Raw genomic sequence first — 19,634 nt, 5'->3', positions numbered from 1 at the left:
TTATTTTATTTTACGGTATTTGTTATTTTCTAAAATACTATATTTTCTAAATACTTTAATGTACTTAATAAAAACGAATCAATAAAAAAAAAACAAGAACTAGAAAATATATATAAAATTCAACAATTTATTTTTTCAAATTGTGTTGCTTCTATACGGTCCGAAGGAACTTCGTTCCTACCTGGTGTCCCATGACACCACATTTTTTTTTGTTATAAATACTTAGAAAACATTGATATAAAACATAATCGTAGCATATTATGAAAATAATTTGTTGGAAATGCCTAAGAAAATATTGCATAAGTACACAAAATGCATTAAATATTTTAATTATAGCAATACAATTCCAAATACGTTATAATCTCAACATAATCATACATTATGTGTATTATAAGCTTCAATCAAATTTCATCATACATACGCCACATAATCTAATACGAAACCTATTAACGTCATGTATCGGTATCGGCCCAGCCATATGTCTAATAGGATTCCAATTGCATTCAGTTTATTACACACAATCGCGTTATCTGGACACAGTATGCTTGCAATATACCGCTAGTCATAAAGCTATTCCACATGATGTGGATGAATACAACGCTAGGTATACACGTCTAGGCAGTTTAGAAGCTCGAGATGTGCTTATGTTCAAATGTGTAGGGAAATAAACCATGTAATGATGAATGTCATTGTAAAACTATACCTTTTTAATTCAATTATGCATTTAAATAATTATACAAATTGGATTACAGAATTATGATTAGTATCGATGTTATATTGAGTATGCCTACATGTAGGTTTATAATAAATATAATACTTATAACAATTTAAAGAACAGTTACTATTTATTAAAAATAATGTTAATATGGATAGCATTAAATGAACAATAAATAACAATAAAGAACGAATTAAAAACGAATTTAAATAAGTTTCTAATAGCATTCTCCCTCTTTCGTAGGTGTTATATCAGCGGGCGTGAGCGTTCCAGTGCAAATACCTTCGCAAGGGCCAGACCTCGCATCGAATTATTGGGGACGGATTCAGTGATCTCAACTCTTCGGGTTCCCGCATCGACTTCTCTCGATGCCCGAGAACCCGACCAACGTACCGGAGTCGCCATCTAGCGGTGAAATAGCGCACAACTATGCCGACTCCCACTTGTCTATAAACGCTCTCAACATGACAGCCGGCCATGACAGTGCCGTTTTGGCGGGAGATATTCAAGAAAACAATTCAGTGTCATAAGCGAGACATGTGTTACGTGTTCATTTAATGCAATATTCGGTGATTTATCAGTGTTTTAATGGTGCAACTAATTATTTATGTATAAATTTATGATTTACGGCTAAGCAACTGATGATGTTCAAAAGTAGTGGTAAGTTACGGTCGTACACTCTGAGCTATGTTGCATTGCTATCGTACGATATAATTGTATACGTTCATTACATATAATTTTGCTTACCATAATAAATATAGTGTAAATTTTAAACTTGCAGCATGTTTCACTGTGTATGATCATATGTTAAGTTATTGAGGCAATAGAAAGCTTATTGTAAATATAGTCGAGCGCCATCTATTGTCGAGTGGAAAAAGTTTTCTTTTTGAGAGTCAACGTCTCGACGAGGAATTAAATGTAAATTGTTTGTGCCAACGTTTGTAATAATTGAGTGTTACGCACCCTTTGCGAGTACAACCCTTTATTTCTTTGATGTATGCAATGGGGGTGCAAAATATTAATACTATAGAGAAAAACGTGGCAATAAGCTTCGTTACGGCGATTTGTTTTTCACCCCTTCGGCAGAGGAAATCGTCAGACAAACCGAGTATGTTTGTTGTATATTTGTAAAATAGTAACATTAATAGATGTTGTAATGTGTTGAGTCGCAATCTACACTAGTACACCTCGAAACGAATTAATTTATTTATTATACGATAAAATTAAGGAGATGTTGCTGTGATTAAAATGTAGGTAGTTAGACTTATTTTTATCACCGTTTGGAATATTTTGGCATTGTACGATAAACGAAATTCAAAAAAATTAAAACGTATACATTCACTAGTGATGCAGCACAATTACTCATGTTATATTTGAATATGTGTATAAATATCTACTAATATATTTTCCTTAAATGCAATACAGAAGGTGTAGGCGTGTAATGTATCTAGTTTGAACATAAGTGTAAAATAAATTATTATTCGATTATAAAGTGCATATAGATTGAGGAGGTTACAGTGAAATTTATTAATAAATATCGCATAACCAATGATATTTTGTTTTACTTATTCCTATCAAATTAACTCGTACATATAAATGTTAGAAAAAAAAAACAGATGTTCGTAACGCGACGTGGGATAATTTTTCTGCAGGACAAGTGGCATTCACGGTTTACTAGCGAAAATTATGCAGTTAACTATATTTGGGCGGTGCGTATTAATTTTGCGTGTTGGCACTTTATGAGGGGTAGGAAATTGTACCCCACTGCAGGGGTCGGACAATGAGATGGGATTAAATGTGTTGTAGGCATTATACTGATCTGCGCTTTGTTGAAGTACATTTAAATACATTGGAAAGTCTTATTCAATACAAAAATAATATAGGATAAAATAATGGTCTTTCAGTCACAGCTCTATATGACAAGTAAAGTGGGGCTTAATTAAAAATAACATTGCCGTTTCTAAAACTATTTTAAGTACATTTTTTTTTTGAGAAATCAAACACCAAACATTTTTAAATGAAATGTCAAAATATAAATTCCGGAACAGATAATATCCTACCATAACTCCTACTTATACTTGTTACTATAGTAGTCAACATAATTTTAAAAAATACTAACCAAATAAACTAAACTATAAAAAATAATAAAATACCAACAAAGTCCATCAGTAAATACGCAAATAGACTTACAAGTCGCCCCTTTCAATCAGTAAACAATCGTAAAGATTATCAACGCTTATAATTGGTTTAGATGTCTGTTTGTCCCCTCGCCAGTTGATTATACGGGATGGCACAACTGTGTTTGATTTCAATGGTTTTAATCTTTCGATTCAACTTTAACATGTGTGGTTTTGTATGGGTTTTGTATGTGATAAATGCCAACACCATTTTTCTTTAGTATTCGGTTAAATAATGCTTCTTCTAATAAGATAATTCAAATAAATCCTCGTTTCCACTAAAGAGTACTTATTGTATTACTTTCTTTTTTGGTTAATCTATGGCCACCTTATATTCAATTATTATATTATATTCAAATATTTTTATTAGTTATTTTCAAGTTATTGTTTTATTTAAATTTTTTAAATATATGTGTTCATAACAAATTGTCAAAATAATCAATATATTACTATAGAGTATTTAGCGAATGACTAATAAATTTCATCAGAGCTATAAATTATTAAAACTTTGTTCGATACAAACAACTTTATTTAAGATTGATAGATAACACTAGTAACAAAATAATCACAATCAAGCAGTCTTGTGTAACATAACTAAGTATGATTAAATATCAAACTACACGTAAATTCGCTTTTATACACATTTAACACATTTAAATCCTTATATTAAATATATACTTATATAATACCTTCACAATACAAAAAGTAGTTTCTCTATTTTTTTATATGAAGTTATATAACAAAATTATTCCAGACAATGAACGTATTAGTAAAAAATAACATTAAAATTTCTAAAAAAGTCACTCTTATTATAAACTTTTTTTTAAAATAGCATAACATTGTTTTTTAAATCGATTTTTTTGAGATACCACTTTATGTCTTATGAAGGAATACTAGGCTGGTATATAAAACAGTTTTAAATTTACAATACACAAAACATTTTGATCATTATATATTTAATATAACATGTGACGTGCCTTTGCTACGCCCGCGGACATAAAAAGTGCAAAACAATATCACACACATTCAGGTATACAATTTATACGTAGATTGACTTATTTAAGTAATTAAAGTTTGACATACACATACCTTAAAGCGATATGTATTTTCTATACATATTTGTAATGCATGAGGCAAGGGCATGAGGCCGTCTGTCAGCGAGGGCCTCACACATAATATAATTTTTTTGGCTGCCTTTAAAGTCTCTAAAATGGAAATTGATACAAAAATCCGTATGCCTTAATGTCATTAGATAGCCCGAGAGGGCCTCTAGGGCTCCGGCAGAGGGCCGGTATGATAATTAAAAAAAAATCTAAATTGTTATCCATCAGTAATGACTAAAGATGCCTAACATTAGGCAGTCTTTAAATCTCGTACTTGTCATTTTCAAACATACCATTAAAACATTAACTACTTAATATAGCATAATCTAATGGTAGCTTTAACTTATATAAGGCTTAATATAAGTTAAATAAACACATAGATTAGGGTATATAGTTCAAGCAGTTAAGTTGTATTTAAAATTGCAATTGGCTATTTTGAATCACATTTACAATTACCATGAACATATTACAATATTTTTAGATTCCTCGCACATTATCAGAATGTTCCGTTAAATAAAATTCTAATGCGGACAGAAGTTTCTATGCTCAGTTCTGCTGCTCGTTTTAGACTTCGCACAGACAGAAATTTTTCTTTTGATGTGTGATTTATTTTCTTCATTAACTATTTTTTTATTCGAATGTCATAAAATAATCTCTATATATTTGTGTGTACGACACTTAACTCTGCATAGACGTACAAAAAGTAAAAATTTAAAACAGTTTTAAATTCATTATTTACGATCGTTGACGTAAAAGGATAAGTTTCTGATAATATTGTTTAGTCGCGCTAGAAAATTTTCAAACAGAAAAATCTTATAACGTGCGGTCACAGAAACACCGCGACTTGTGTACTAAGAAATAACTATGAAATATAATTACATCGTTACAAATTTTTACCCCAAGTACTTCTATACATAAATATATCAATTTTTGTGATTTATTGATTGAGCATGTAACATCCAAGTGATAGGCATATGCCTCTTCTTCCATGTTCGAGAAGAAGGTGGATATTTATCTTAATACATGTATAAATATATAAAATAGATATGTAAAATTTAGGTATATAATAATCAGGTTTTAAATCAAATAGTCTTTTGACCGGTTTCTATATTGAATAAACGATTCGTTTTTGCTTACGGACGTTCGTACAATCGAATTTAAGGGATCGTGAACAGGACTAATGGTTTTACTTATATACAAACGGGGCTTTACTTGAAAGTATGGTAGTTTATAAAAGTAATAAAAAAAAAGTGTAGACCATAAACATAATTATTTTTATTTTATCTTAAGCTAAAAGGGGTGTCCGTTCAGTTCCAATAGCTGGTGCAGCAACAGCTGATGGTGCGAGCCTGAAAATATTAAAAATAACATTTACTAAATGCCCTTTTTACACTACAACGTACAAAGATGGTAAACGAACGTTTGGTCCGAGTTATAGTAAGCGGATACCGTAGTCTAGACGCCTACAAACCCAGGAGCACTGTCGGTGCGTTACGTAATAAATAATAAGGATATACCTGCGAGTGATAAATAATAAATACTTATATATTTAACTTTCCTTTTCTATGTTAAGTTACTTAATGCTTGTGTATTGAGTAGCAGCTAACTGGTAAAGCTACATTTTTTTAAGTAAAACTTATTTACATACACTTGATTTGGGAAGTAAGCTGGTGAATGAGTGTTACGAAAAGAAGATATAAGTTAGTGAAGATAGAAAGAGAGAGAGGGTTACGTTTCGTAAGTCTTACTTCAGCCGTATGGTCTAAAGCACACGTTTTTTTCTTTCGATGAATATATATAAATACATATATTACATCGACTCGGGGCGGGAATCGAATCCACTACCCTCGGGTCAGGAAAAAATGGGCACTGCACCAACAGGCTAGTTCCATATAAATTTCATTAGAATATAATATTCGTAACTTTTTAATCGACTTCCAAAAAAGAAGGTTTCAATTCGATTGTATTTTTTTATGTATGGTGCCTCAGTACGCGCAGTAAATAAGGTACAGTTGGTAGTTCTATGAACGATTTCACACATTATTCTGACGTACGTATGTACAAAAAAACCCACAACCGCAAAATGAATTATCCTCGTATAATACAAATTCTGTTGCTATCGCAATAGTGAAAAGGAAAGTAACTTTACCACGACATACATTCGGTAGCAACATTATTTGTGGTACAGTTTCTTTTTAACCGACCCCCAAAAAAGGAGGCGGTCCTGAATTTGATTGTATTTTTTTATGTATATTACCTCAGAACTTTTGACTCGGTGGACCTGATTTTTTTTAATCGAAAGTTAGTGCGTGTCATGTGGTCCCATTTAAATTTAATTGTGATCTACAAGTACTTTTCAAGTTATATATAATAATGCGCATTGACTTGACTATTCTTTCGTCTTCTTACTTGTCTATGTAATTGAAGTTGGTTCTTTTTCGTTTGCGAGCAAACACTTATATGACAAATAGTCAAATAAAGGACATATAGTGGGACATCAATTTTTTAAGCTACTTTGTTTTCACGTTCTATTCCATTGTGATGTTTATAAAACGTGCTAAAATATATACACAGACAGAACTATCATTGTAGCTATCCACTAACATAATTTACATTTACTAGCTGATCCAGCAAACGTTGTTTTGCCATATATATTATTAACCCCCTTAATCCCTTGTAGCTGATTCTTGTACCCCCCCCCCCCTTGTAAATTCACCATCATCATCATCATCATCATCATCATTCCAGCCTATTGCAGTCCACTGCTGGACATAGGCCTCCACAAGTTCGTGCCAAAAATGCGTGAACTCATGTGTGTTGCCCATAGTAACCACGCTGGGCAGGCGGGTTTGTGACCGCAGGGCTGGCTTTGTCGCACCGAAAATGCTGCTGCCCGTCTTCGGCCTGTAACTTAGGGGTATGAAAAATAGATGATGGCCGATTCTCAGACCTACCCGATTTGGACACAAAATTTCATAAAAATTGGTCCAGCCGTTTCGGAGGAGTATTGTAACTAGCATTGTGCCTCGAGAATTTTATATATAAGATTACATAGTATAAAACGAAGTCGCTTATCTGTATGCTTAGATCTTTAAAACTACGCAACGGATTTTGATGCGGTATTCTTTAGTAAAATAGTGATTCCAGAGGAAGGTTCATATCTATAATACACGCATAATATAGTAGAGGAATACTGGTAGTTTTTGGCAACCGTGCGAAGGCGGGGCGGGTCGCTAGTAAGATTATAAAAGTCTTATTATTGTCTTATTATTTTACAGATAAACTTTTGTTTGTATTGTTTAGTGATACATGACATGAGTGTTTATATAATGGTCTAAAAAGAATAATGGTGAAATTTTCATGCTTTGAAAACATCCAAGTGCAAATATTTAAAGTAAAAATCAGCTTATTAATATCACAATTATGTATCCTGCGTGGTTTATTTTTATATGGAATTTTATGATATTTATTATTAAAATCGATGAACAAATAACGAATATACATTAAGTAGATCAAATGAATTATTGACTTCTCCTTTTTGAGGTCAGTTAAAAAGTAATTATTTCAAGGTTATAGTGAGATTAAGGGCTTGTACACACCACGTTTTTTAAGCGCACCTTCGAAAATCGTTTTTAAGCGCGACATTCACTTTAATCTCAGTAATAATTACTATTCTTTCAAATGTATTGATTTATTTTTGGTATTTTTGCGCAAAAATTGTGAATAAATAAATAAATATTGAAGAAAAGTACCAGAACAATTTTTTTTTAATACTAAATTGACTGCTATTATACAATTGCTAATATTAAATACACAAGAAAAAAATACATACCGTCGTGTGCTAGGTTCCGCTGTACCATAATACAAATGTGATGGTAAGGGTCTAACATTCCTAGGCGGTGGGGGGAAAGGCGGTCTGCCTCTGTTGTGGATATTTTGGAATAGGAAACCGGAAGTTGCTAGAGCAACCCATAGTAACGTTATCAGTGCATCTGTAAAAAAAAAATATGCTTTAGATAAATGTTTTTTTTTTTAATATGACATATTAAGCAATGTGTTTAATACAATTAACAACAATGAAATTATTTAATTAAGAACAGTTTTAAATTAATTTGTAGGTATATACCTATTAGCTTGCATTTGACACAAAGTATAATTCTATTTTTTTTAAATATATCCAAGCCTCAATTTTTTAAGTAAGACTTCTTTACGCACGCTTGAATTGGGTAGTATGCTGGTGAATGCGTGATGAGAGCGTTACGAAAAGTGTGATCGGGCACGGAATCGGCGTACGGAAGTTGAAAGGCAGATTTAAGTTAGAGAAGATAGAAATAGAGAGAGTTGCGTTTCGTAAGTTTTAGTTCAGTCGTGTGTTCTAAAGCACACTCGTTTTTTAACCGACTTCAAAAAAAGTAGGAGGTTACTCAATTCGACCGTATATATATTTTTTAAATGTATGTTCGGGGATAACTCCGTCGTTTATGAACCGATTTTGATAATTCTTTTTTTGTTAGAAAGGAGATATCCCTAGTTTGGTACCATGATAAGGAAACCAGGATCTGATGATGGGATCTCAGAGAAATTGAGGGGAAACTCTCGAAAATCCGCAAACATCAAAATCATGTGACGATTTTGATGATTTTTAATTTAATCGAAAGCCGATGTTTATCATGTGGTCACATTTAAATTTCATCGCGATTTGATTACAACTTTTGGAATAATCTCTGATAATGCGTATTTACTTGACTATTTTTTCGTCTACCTACGTTGTATTACTTGATATAATTGAAGTCGGTTTTTCTTCGTTTGCCTGCAAACACAATTATTTTCAACTGACATGCCAATCAGTTACTTTCGAAACATTTTAAAACAATTACAACTTAATAAAAACAGTAAAAACATCTCACCCCTCCATTGGTAAGGCGGTGACAGTATTGCTTTATTGAACTGCGGTACAACGGCCCTTCGTACCGTGTTTATGACTATGTATTTCAAACTTGACCCTAAATAATAATCTATTGGGTATATAGTTGCGTACGCGCCAAGTATTGAACAGCACAATATGTTCGAGAGAAACGTCATAGAAGCTAGCATCAGTGACGTCATTAACATAACGAGAACAAATAGGGTCCAAAAGTTAAGGTCTAACTGTAGGGCTGTTAGACCACCTGAAAAAGAAAATATAATGAATGATCTATTCCTAGATAAAATAAAATGTACTGTGTTTAGTGACATGTTGAATGAACACCATTACTATTTTGATGTATGAACATTATTAAATATAACTTTCCATTATTTTAAGTAATGTTTTGGATTTTAATAATATGATTATATTTTCGAACTGCTAATTTATATTTTACATAATTTGTACATACGCCGTATCATAATATTATATAAAAAAATCAATAGTCTAAGAACTTCATATTATAACAGATACACAGATAACAGAAGGATAACGCATATTTACAACATTCTTACAAACAATGTAGTATATATTATGAGGTATTATGAGAACTTCAAAAATAATTATTTATTTTTTATCGTACACCACAACTACATTTTACACATTTAATTTAAACGGAAAAAAAAAATTAAACATATTTTAAGACAGTTACGGACTGTGAAGTACAATGGACGGTTATTTAGTCATTTCTTCCAGACAAACCAACTTCTCAGATGTATAACATTATAATATACGTTACCTGGCAATCCATAGTAAATGATGGCGGAGAATAAGAAGCCGACGTTCAATGTAGGCAACATAACAGCTATTACTGGTATGCCATAAAACCACCAGAACAGCAACCAAATAGCTCCGAAACATACACCGGATAAGACAGAAGCGCCTAACAATGCTAAAACAAACGTAGTAATGAATTTTTATATTCCGATTTGACGATAAATTTTAAGTTTTTCCAAATATATACATACTTTTTTTATATCAAGTTGCCAAAATATTTATTTTGTTAATACAGAAAACATTACAAAATCAAACCGAATATTGGGTCTCAGATGAAAATACTACGTAGTTCGATTCATTTTTAATTTTTAAGATGATTCTGTAGTACAATTTTATTTCAATTGCCGTTACAAATTTATAAACTTACCCGGTCGATCAAGATCAGCGGCGAGTGAAATAAAAATGTACGTAATAATCACTCCGCTCGCTAGACCAACTAGAAACATTTCAGTCTTGAAGAATCTATGTCCGAAGAAACACATAAATAGGCCGAGAAAGAACAACGAGGCACACAGAACTTGTGACAGGACATCATCTGAAAATAATTGTTCTTGTTAAAAAAGGTAACATACACAATACACAACTAATTATCTATTGTATCTACACTTGACTGACTAGAGAAATAAAACAGGCGGATTTAATACCGTTCAAATGCGTACGTTACGTGCTCTCTGAGGCACGGCTTGTGGGGGAGACCCACAAGGAGTGCACAAACACCCAGATCATGGCAAACATGTGCATGTCCAATACAAATGTTTGTCATGTGCGGGGATCGAACCCACAACCGCCAGCGTAACAGCCACAAACCAGTGCTGTAACCGTTACACCAACGCGTCGTCCATACAACGAGCGTCTCGCGTAAGGAGTAAATTCCACATACAGTTGTAATAATGAAAAGTAAAAAACTTATGCTTACCTAATAACTCACAACCGCCTTCAACTAGAGGTGAGCAAGCGTAAGAGTACGTCGGTACGTATACCGAATAGGCGCTAGTATTCTCAGTACTAATAGCTACAGCGACGTATACTACGCCGGTGCCGGGATACGCACTCATCATACGACGCATGCGATCACCGTTTTGAGGGAGCTAAAAATATTTGTTTTATGTATTATCTAGATCTATCCTGACGCAACGTAAAAGTTGGTAAACTTCATTTAATGTTTTTTTTTTTACATTCCAATAGTAATAATAAACGCCTTATTATCAACGCCCCCTCACTAGGATTTTCTCCTGCGTCGGATGGAGTGGAAAATGGAGTTAATATTTTAGCTAATAACAATTAACAATAATTATCGTCACAGCCTACGAGCTTTAGCTTTACGAGCTCTTCGACGCTGTGGAGAGAGCAAATATCTAGAAAGCAAATATTTTCATAAACAGCTATATCTTTTCTATTATGTATTGAATTCACGACTATCGATATAAATAGAGCTTTTACCCCAAACTTAAATTGTGAAATTGAGTATGGTACTAAAAGTATTTTTCAGTATGTCTTTTTTGTATATGTAAAAAATAAAGAATTTAATTCGTCAATATATAATGGGGGCAAAAATACATTGAAATTTAGTTTAATTAAAACCAAATATTTAAATTAAAAATTATTATTATTGTATATTCATAAGCAATATAAATTGACAATATAGGTTGGAATTCCATATAAATGACATCCCTGACTTCAAATCTATTCCTTAAGCTATTTAAATATTTACAGCTTCAAAGAAGATAAGACCTTATAATTGTAAAACTTAATCCTTTATCTATATATCTCCCATGCGGGATAAATACCTGAAAGCCATACAGGTATATCACATAAGGCTATGTCATGTTAATTGCCAATAATATTATGTAACTAAAATAGAATATATAGAAAAGGTACAAAAACATGATCAGGATTTATGATTTTCTTTAAAAAACGACAAAATATGTTTGATACCTTTACAAAGAAATCAAAACATCATAAGGTAATTATGTACAATCGAGGAGTGTAATTTAACCCTAACCTATCTAACTTAAGAAGTACAACGTTTAACGACAGTTTCGTTTAACAATAAAAAAAAAAAAAAAAAAATAACCCTAACCTATCCATACACTCCTCGATTGTACATAATATCCCATCATAAATTTTAAATCATTTATCAGTCTTAAGAGCATCATGACTGAGGTAGGACACAACAGGAAATACCCAGATCTACAGAACATCACAGCTAAATAATACTATTTTCAAGCAGTATTGTGTTCCTGTGGTGAGCAAGGTGACCAGAGCTCAAGGCGGGATTGGGGGTAGGGTCGGCAAAACGCTTGCAATGCTTGTAGTGATGCAGGCTTCACATCAGGTTTGCCGAGCTCGTTGTAAAAAAAATCTCCTATTTAAAATATAATTATACTTGTAAATTAATTATACTTACATATTCTCCAAAATCATCAATACCATCCATTGTCATCATATTTTTTATACCATCAAAATAAGTATCGGCATCAAAGTTTCTCTCAGGTAAGTACATTTGATAGAAAAAAACAACAGCTTTTTCTAAGAAATTACAATCCTTGTCTGATGGATCTCTAGCCGCTGCTGCATCGACTAACACATAATCTTTATTATAAGATGTTTTGATATACGGTGATATTGGTGTGGAAAATTCCATATTGCAACCACCTGGTATTGGGTCTGTAAATAATAATTTCTATTAGCATAATTTTTTAATGTAAGTATTGAGTTCACGCCATTTTTTGCGCGAACTTGTAAAGGCCTATGTCCAGCAATGGACTGCGATAGGCTAAACTGATGATGACACTTTATATTAATGTCCATTGTGTCTTATCCATCACTATACCATATTATACATTGACTTTGTTTCTAAGCCTGAAAATAAGATTGTCTGGAAGAGATCTCATCACTTCTAATATTGTAGGAAATTTTTAATTTCTCTTTATGTATATGATAAGTTTCTTATTGTAATGTGGAATATAGAATAATATTATTATCATTCCTAGTTAATATTTTTTACCAAGTATGAATATCTATTGCAATAAAATATATTTTAAAATTATCACCTGTTTGAACTTGGCACAGATCCCTATTTATTATTACCATCAGACTAAAAGATAAATATGAGTAATTGATATAAAACTTTCATAGATAATTAAAATTGCACATACATTTTGTTTTGAGATATTAAATATATACCAATATTATAAAGAGGTAAAGTTTCTAGCTTTGTTTGTTTGTAGGGGGTAATCTTCGCAAATACTGATCCGATCATAAAAATTCTTTCACTAACAGAAAGCTACACTATTCAAGAGGGATATAAGCTATATTTTATTATTATTAACAAAAAATTTAGTGAAAAATAATAGAATATGTAAATCCAGTCGGAGAAATGCGAGTGAGATGAAAACTTTAATAGATATAAGTATATTTGGATCACAAAAATAATAATTAGCACCCCACAAAGTGGGTACGGGTCGGTTAGTATTGAATAAAGTATGTCTATTACTTGTATACAAACAAAAATGAGTCACTGAAATGTATCGCTTCAGCCTGTAATATCCCACTGCTGGGCAAAGGCATCGTTTCCCATGTAGGAAATGAAAAATTATTAAATTATGAAATGTACATATGCGCATAATTTCTGAATAACTGCACCAAATTAGATAATACTTTTTTTGTGTGTATCTTATTGTCAGGACAAAGTTTGTACAAATGAAATGATAAAAAAGACATGTTCATAAATATAGAAAAATATGGCAGTACATTTGTTGTTTGATTAGTGAAACAAAAAAATAATTACTGATAAGTAGAGAAACACGAGTCATACCAATATCATTATTTTATAGATAGAAAATATTTGTACCTTTATTATCATATCCATGCACAGTCAAGTACAATTTCAAGTCTATCTTATTCGGATTGTAAATGAAAAATGTTTCCGGCTTTGGTTTGACATTGCTGTACAATCCAACATTAGTGCCAGATACATATGAACCTTTTACATAAGTGTTATTATATAAAGTCACATTATGTATGTGGCTATGTACTTGAAATATTATGTACGATACATTTTTGTTGATATTCATAAAGTCAACTTGTAACGTTGAAGATGCATTGAGATTGGCAAAGTCGCCATAAAGTTGCTTGTTACCCCATGATATTGTTTTGTTTAGAGGTAATGTAACACTTATATCTGGAACAAAATGATTAGTATTACCTCATAAAAAAATAATAATAAAACAATGTGTGTCTACAGTTCCTAGCCAGTATAATCAGTAGTCTAATAATATTACATGCTTTTCAACTTTTAAAGTATTAATTACTTTTAAGGTTAAATGTAAATTGTTGTCTAATTAGGTAAAATAATGACAAGTAATGAAATTATAAGCATAGATTTTATTTTGTTCTTTACTCACAGAAAATTTATTTTTGATAATAACCTATCATATTTCTTATATGATTGTAGTAAATTATCTATCTGTCTACTTTATTGTAAAAACATATTGAAATGAGGTTTATATTGTGTACTTACTTTGGGAGCTGATTTCTCTGGCCACGATTAATAACATAAGCACATGCAATATATTTAATTTAAACATGTTAGAAAACAACTATTTTATTAATTAGTACAATAATATTATGATAATTTATTGAATGATTTACGCCTATTTTCGGTAAAGAATATTTTATTTGATTGTCAGTTTGTTACAATACCGCTACCTATTATCAGCTGTTCATTTTGACAGTAGAAAAATCAATGAACACCGTTACAGTTTTGGAATTTATTTTTTATTTGCGCCCATAGATCAAGTTTGCGCCATTACCGTGAAAGAATAATTATATTGTAACGATAACACGCAAAACGAAGCACAATGAACTTACAAATTGTGATAAAAATGAGAAAAATAAAATAATAAACTAGGATTCACATTAATAACAATCTGAACAAGATTGACTGAATTGACTGGATACTGATTGAATGAACATAAGTATGGCAAAGAACGAACCACAGAGTAGATGAAAGAGCAAATATAATGGACCAGCGAGCGTGAGCGAGAAAAAAGATAGCACGCTTAACATACTTCTCAACAAGAACTCTATTAATTTTTATCCGCTGTTATTATTTTTTTAAATATTTATTTGGTCAACAATATAGCCCTAATAATTATAATTAAACATTTGATTGGTTGAATATTAATAACTGAACGCTCATAAGTAAAACGGACAAAATTGCAAAAAGTTTCAGAGTAGGTCGAGTAGGCACTAGGCATGAGGTTGAGTTTTGATATCGATTCCTTCGCCGGCCGCTAGAGCGCACTCACGTCTAATCTAAATATGGCGGCGCGATCAATGAAGTTGTAGTGAGTAGTGAAGTCTAGTGTAAAAAATTGAAATGATTGAACTTTGTGTTATATTGGTGAGTGGTTATTATGACTAAATGGGCCATGGGAAAAGGCCAGGATTTATTAGACGCAGCGCGTAAGGGCGACGAGCGGTGTGTCGAGAAAATAATAGGACAAATAACTAAAAGGAGTGGTCCATTTACAAGGTGGGTCTCGTTCGTGTTTTTAATATTTCCACTAGAAATAAACAAATTCACCAAATTATTTGTGTAGCTATAAACTTGCCTTTATATTGTCCATATTGAAAACTGTCGTCAATGAGAGATATTGATTGTGTTAAGCCAGTTTTCAATGTTTACGTGCATATGATTTGGTATTATCTTAACACTTCCAAAGAAACATCTATAAGTAAAATAAAACTAACCTTCATGCAATTTTCGGTAAATCTTTAGTTAAGTGGGCTCCAATTTATGGGGTCCTGGGGGAAGAGGGGGTGAAGGGAGGGGGGAGGGTGGGTTTTTTACCCCCCTCGTAGTGTGCTTTTCGCGTAAACCCCGTGGTTTCGAAGATATCGTGTTTGAAGTTTTGAGGTTAACTTTACGTGATTCAGAGATATTACAATACCTTAGAGCTCCGCGTCTGACTCCACCTTAACTCCGGTGCTGCGGGAAGTGCACTCATATGCTCTGTTCACCAACTTTCACACTTTATTTTCGAACAAATTTACGTAAAAACGATCTCGATTGCAAGATCAACAAACGATACGAACTGACGTTTAACGACTAACAAATAGACACCGTTGACCAAAATAAGGCGTCACTTAGCATTTCCTTTAAAACACAAAGCTTTAGATTAGGAAAAACCGAATTTCGGGACCGTGAAGGGAAGGGGGGGGGGGGGCGCTACCCTTGGTACCACTGTCACACCTCAGAACCCCATGGTTATGGAGATATCCATGGTTAAAGTTTTGAGGTTAGAAGAAGAATTTCGAAAGTTAGAGGAACGCTTGGCTCCGGCGCTGCGGGAAGTGCAGCCCTTCCGCCCTTGCGTGCGAAAGCACGCTCACTCATGCTCCGTTCCGCAGCGGAGGCTGGTCGCCTTCGGCGACCAGCCTCAGCCGCTCCTCTACGCATTCGTTCGCGCGCTTTCGCACGGCGGGCGAGGGCTGCCCTCCCTCCGCGCCTCCGCGGCACAAAAAAAACACTCTAGGGGTAGGACAGACCAAGACCACGTGGACAGTGGGGTGCTCCGATTCGGTTTTGGGTATTTTTCGAATTTCTAAACCTATATTCTAGCACGCAATGTTACTAATTTTATTAGAATATTATGTCTGACGCGTTATTTTGTTTAAAAGTGTCGATTTGTCAGTCGTTAAGCGTCAGTTCGTATCGTTTGTTGATCTTGCAATCGAGATCGTTTTTACGTAAATTTGTTCGAAAATAAAGTGTGAAAGTTGGTGAATGGAGCATATGAGTGCACTTCCCGCTGCACCGGAGTTAAGGTGGAGTCAGACACGGAGCTCTAAGGTATTGTAATATCTCTGAATCACGTAAAGTTAACCCCAAAACTTCAAACACGAAATCTTCGAAACCACGGGGTTTACGTGAAATGCACACTACGGGGGGCTAAAAAACCCACCCTCCCCACCTCCCTTTACCCCCCCACCCCCATTTCACCCCATAAATCGGAGCCCACTTAACTAACGAATGACCCAATTTTCTTTATGAGCTACTGGAGTAAGTGGACATAGGCGACAATTACCAATTAAAAACACAAGGTCGTTGAGTACCCGTCTTGAGGTCCAGATTTCTTACTAAATTACTAGTATAAAATGTTATTTTAGTTATATATTGCTTAGGATTTTAGATTTATACATATTATGTTTATACGCATAAGTCATACCCGCAAAACGTACGTCAATCAGACAGTTTTCCTTATAGTCTTATTTGTTATAGGGAATGTATGTACTTAAATTCTGTGGTTGTCCATAAATGATAAATCTTATTATTTTTGTTTTTAGCAACGAAGGCAATTGTTGTAACGTTATTAATGCATCATCGTGTAAATAGACTAATATAAACTAGTATCGTTTTGTGGCTTCGCCCACGAAAATCACAATAACAACGTGACCGGCTTAACTAGACCTCTCTGTAGCGGGAACCAACTTGATTATTGAGGTCAAGCTAAATTTAAGTCTAAGATAACGACCGATAATATTTTCATCGAAGTTTAACGTTCTTGGTGGATTTATTTTTGTATCTGTGCAATAATATTGTAAGAAAAAGTTACTAGCAATTTTAATTAAATAATTTCTGTAAATTACCTACATATACAATCATAGTCGTGCGACACTCCTTGACATCGTAAAACTTAAATGAAACAATAAAACGTAAAATTTAATGTTTTACACTCGGGTTGAATTCACAATTGCATCAAACAATAGCTATTTAATTATTTGCTGGTTAAGTGCGAGTCGACTCTACACAAAATGTAAAATCGAAAAAAAAACATTAAAAATACACATTTCTAGTCTATGCAAAGTAGGTAGTGTCTATTGGGTATTTTTTTATTATTCGTCATAAATTCTTACATGATAATATATGACGTTAAAAACTTTTTAATTTAGCATTCTATTGTTTACTGTTTAAAAATTTGAACCTTTGACAGATTGCGATCAGACCGACAGCGGATATCTAGTATTATCTAACAATAATAACAGTATAAAACATATTATCTCAACTAGTAGACTAGTTATGCGTCACGGTTTTACCCGATAACTTCTGATCTCGATGTATTATTTTTGATCACTAGTTAGTTACTAAGTAATAAGCCCTCGGTAGGTTTTGCGTAAAACCTTAACTAAGATCAATAATTTTGCAATTTATTTTGTAAGATTGGGTACGGTCCTTAAAAAAACCATTGATTTAGATTATCATTGTAACGATTATGTGGCATGTAGAGAATATCTCAATGGCGGTAAATGAGCGTCAAATTAATCGTTATCTATTTAAGGAAGTAAGGATACCTTAAACCATTAAAGTGGAGTGCTTGGCTCTGTGCCAGACGTGAATCGATGTTAAGAAAGTGCGTTGAACCTGCCGGCCATGCTTACATCCCATTATCTTTGTATGCAAGATTGCATTTGATTCGTGGCATTAGAATTAAATGAGTTTGACTGTTTGAAAAGATTAATTGGAAACTTACATATCTGGTCGTTCTAAAATTGTTTTTTTTGCGAGCTATCTCTATCTACGTTATTAGAAAGTGTAATTAGAATAAACTAGGTTTAATGTAATTATTTATAATAAAATTATGTATGCCACGAATGTCTTTTTAATGCTAAAATTTTTCTGATCGTATTTTGTATGGTAAGAACGTGTAAGGAAGTTGATACAAATTTCAATTTTTAGCTAACGCGATCAATTTTCGTATATTAAAATTTATATATGCTCGGATGCTTCAACGTTTATTGTTTTTTTAAGGTCCTATATTTCAGCAATGTTTCAACCGGTGATTGAAATTTTTTTAAAATATAGGAACCTCAACAAAACAATAAACGTGATAAGCACCCGAACAAATATAAATTTAAATATAATACCTATAATATTCACTAATCCGACATTGACTTAAAATAAATTTTGCGGTTAAATAAATTCGCAAAGCGCGTAACGAGAGAAAATGATGGAAATTTCCGTTGTAACGTTTGGAATGCAATTAAAACTATTGTTGGCCGGCGTTTGAATTGTCAATTGTAATAGCATCTGCGCTTTTTACAATAATTACTTATAGGTATTACCTCTACAATTACCTATAATATATGTGTATTTACGACTAGCGATACCCGTGATCACCCATACTTAAGTCTGCCTTTGCGCCAATTTACGACAGTCTTTGATATGACACATATTTTATCTTTGAAAATAAAAGTGAAATTTGTGTTAAAAGTAGTTTAAGTTTGGTGTTGTAAAAAAATTATAAGTGTTTCTTGTTCTAAAAAACAGGCATGCAAATATATATTATTTTTATACATAACAATATAATCTTTATAAAATTTAGAAGAGCATCTCGTCAAAATATCGGTTTTTATGTTAATTTTCAAGATGAACGTTGTATTTGCACTTTTTAATATAATAAAGATAATTATAGATTCCATCATCACTTCATCATCATCAAAACTTCCACTGACTGCGATAGGCTGAAGTTCCAGCAGTGGCTGGACATAGACCTCCACAAGTTCGCGCCAAAAATGCCGCGAACTCGTGTGTTTCTCATAGTCACCACGCTGGGCAGGCGTCGTGACCGCAGGGCTGGCTTTATCGCACCCAAAACGCTGCTGCCCGTCCTGTGTATTTCAAAGCCAGCAGTTGGATGGTTATTCCGCCATCGGCCGGCTTTTTAAGTTCCAAGGAGGTAGTGGAACTGTGTTATCCCTTAGTCGCCTCTTACGACACCCACGGGAAGAGAGGGGGTGGCTATATTCTTTGATGCCACACGGCATATATTTATAACATCTAGTTATAAATGTATATTATTTATTACATCACATTTTTTATTTTTCAAAAATAT

General features: G+C 33.0%; 2 protein-coding genes across 2 annotated transcripts in view; one reads left to right on the top strand and one right to left on the bottom strand.

Annotated features, from left to right (window-relative positions):
* Nucleotides 1-1,047, top strand: part of LOC123662726 (paired box protein Pax-6) — a 41,055-nt gene extending 40,008 nt beyond the window's left edge. Inside the window, exon 10 of the mRNA XM_045597529.1 lies at nucleotides 959-1,047. Coding sequence (XP_045453485.1) covers nucleotides 959-1,047 — 89 coding nt within the window. The remainder of the gene's footprint in view (nucleotides 1-958) is intronic.
* Nucleotides 1,048-5,248: 4,201 nt separating this feature from the next.
* On the bottom strand, nucleotides 5,249-14,324 carry LOC123662725 (transmembrane 7 superfamily member 3-like). Its single transcript, XM_045597528.1, has 9 exons — nucleotides 14,258-14,324; nucleotides 13,589-13,918; nucleotides 12,143-12,402; nucleotides 10,652-10,823; nucleotides 10,103-10,270; nucleotides 9,698-9,850; nucleotides 8,903-9,163; nucleotides 7,828-7,987; nucleotides 5,249-5,344 (listed from the first exon to the last, which is right to left on the bottom strand). The coding sequence occupies exons 1-9, from the start codon at nucleotides 14,322-14,324 to the stop codon at nucleotides 5,281-5,283; spliced, it is 1,635 nt and encodes a 544-aa protein (XP_045453484.1). The 3' UTR covers nucleotides 5,249-5,280.
* Between the last annotated feature and the right edge of the window lie 5,310 nt (nucleotides 14,325-19,634).

This window comes from Melitaea cinxia, chromosome 19, assembly GCF_905220565.1.
Source record: "Melitaea cinxia chromosome 19, ilMelCinx1.1, whole genome shotgun sequence".
Lineage (NCBI taxonomy): Eukaryota > Metazoa > Arthropoda > Insecta > Lepidoptera > Nymphalidae > Melitaea > Melitaea cinxia.
This window is presented reverse-complemented; position numbering and strand designations above follow the sequence as displayed.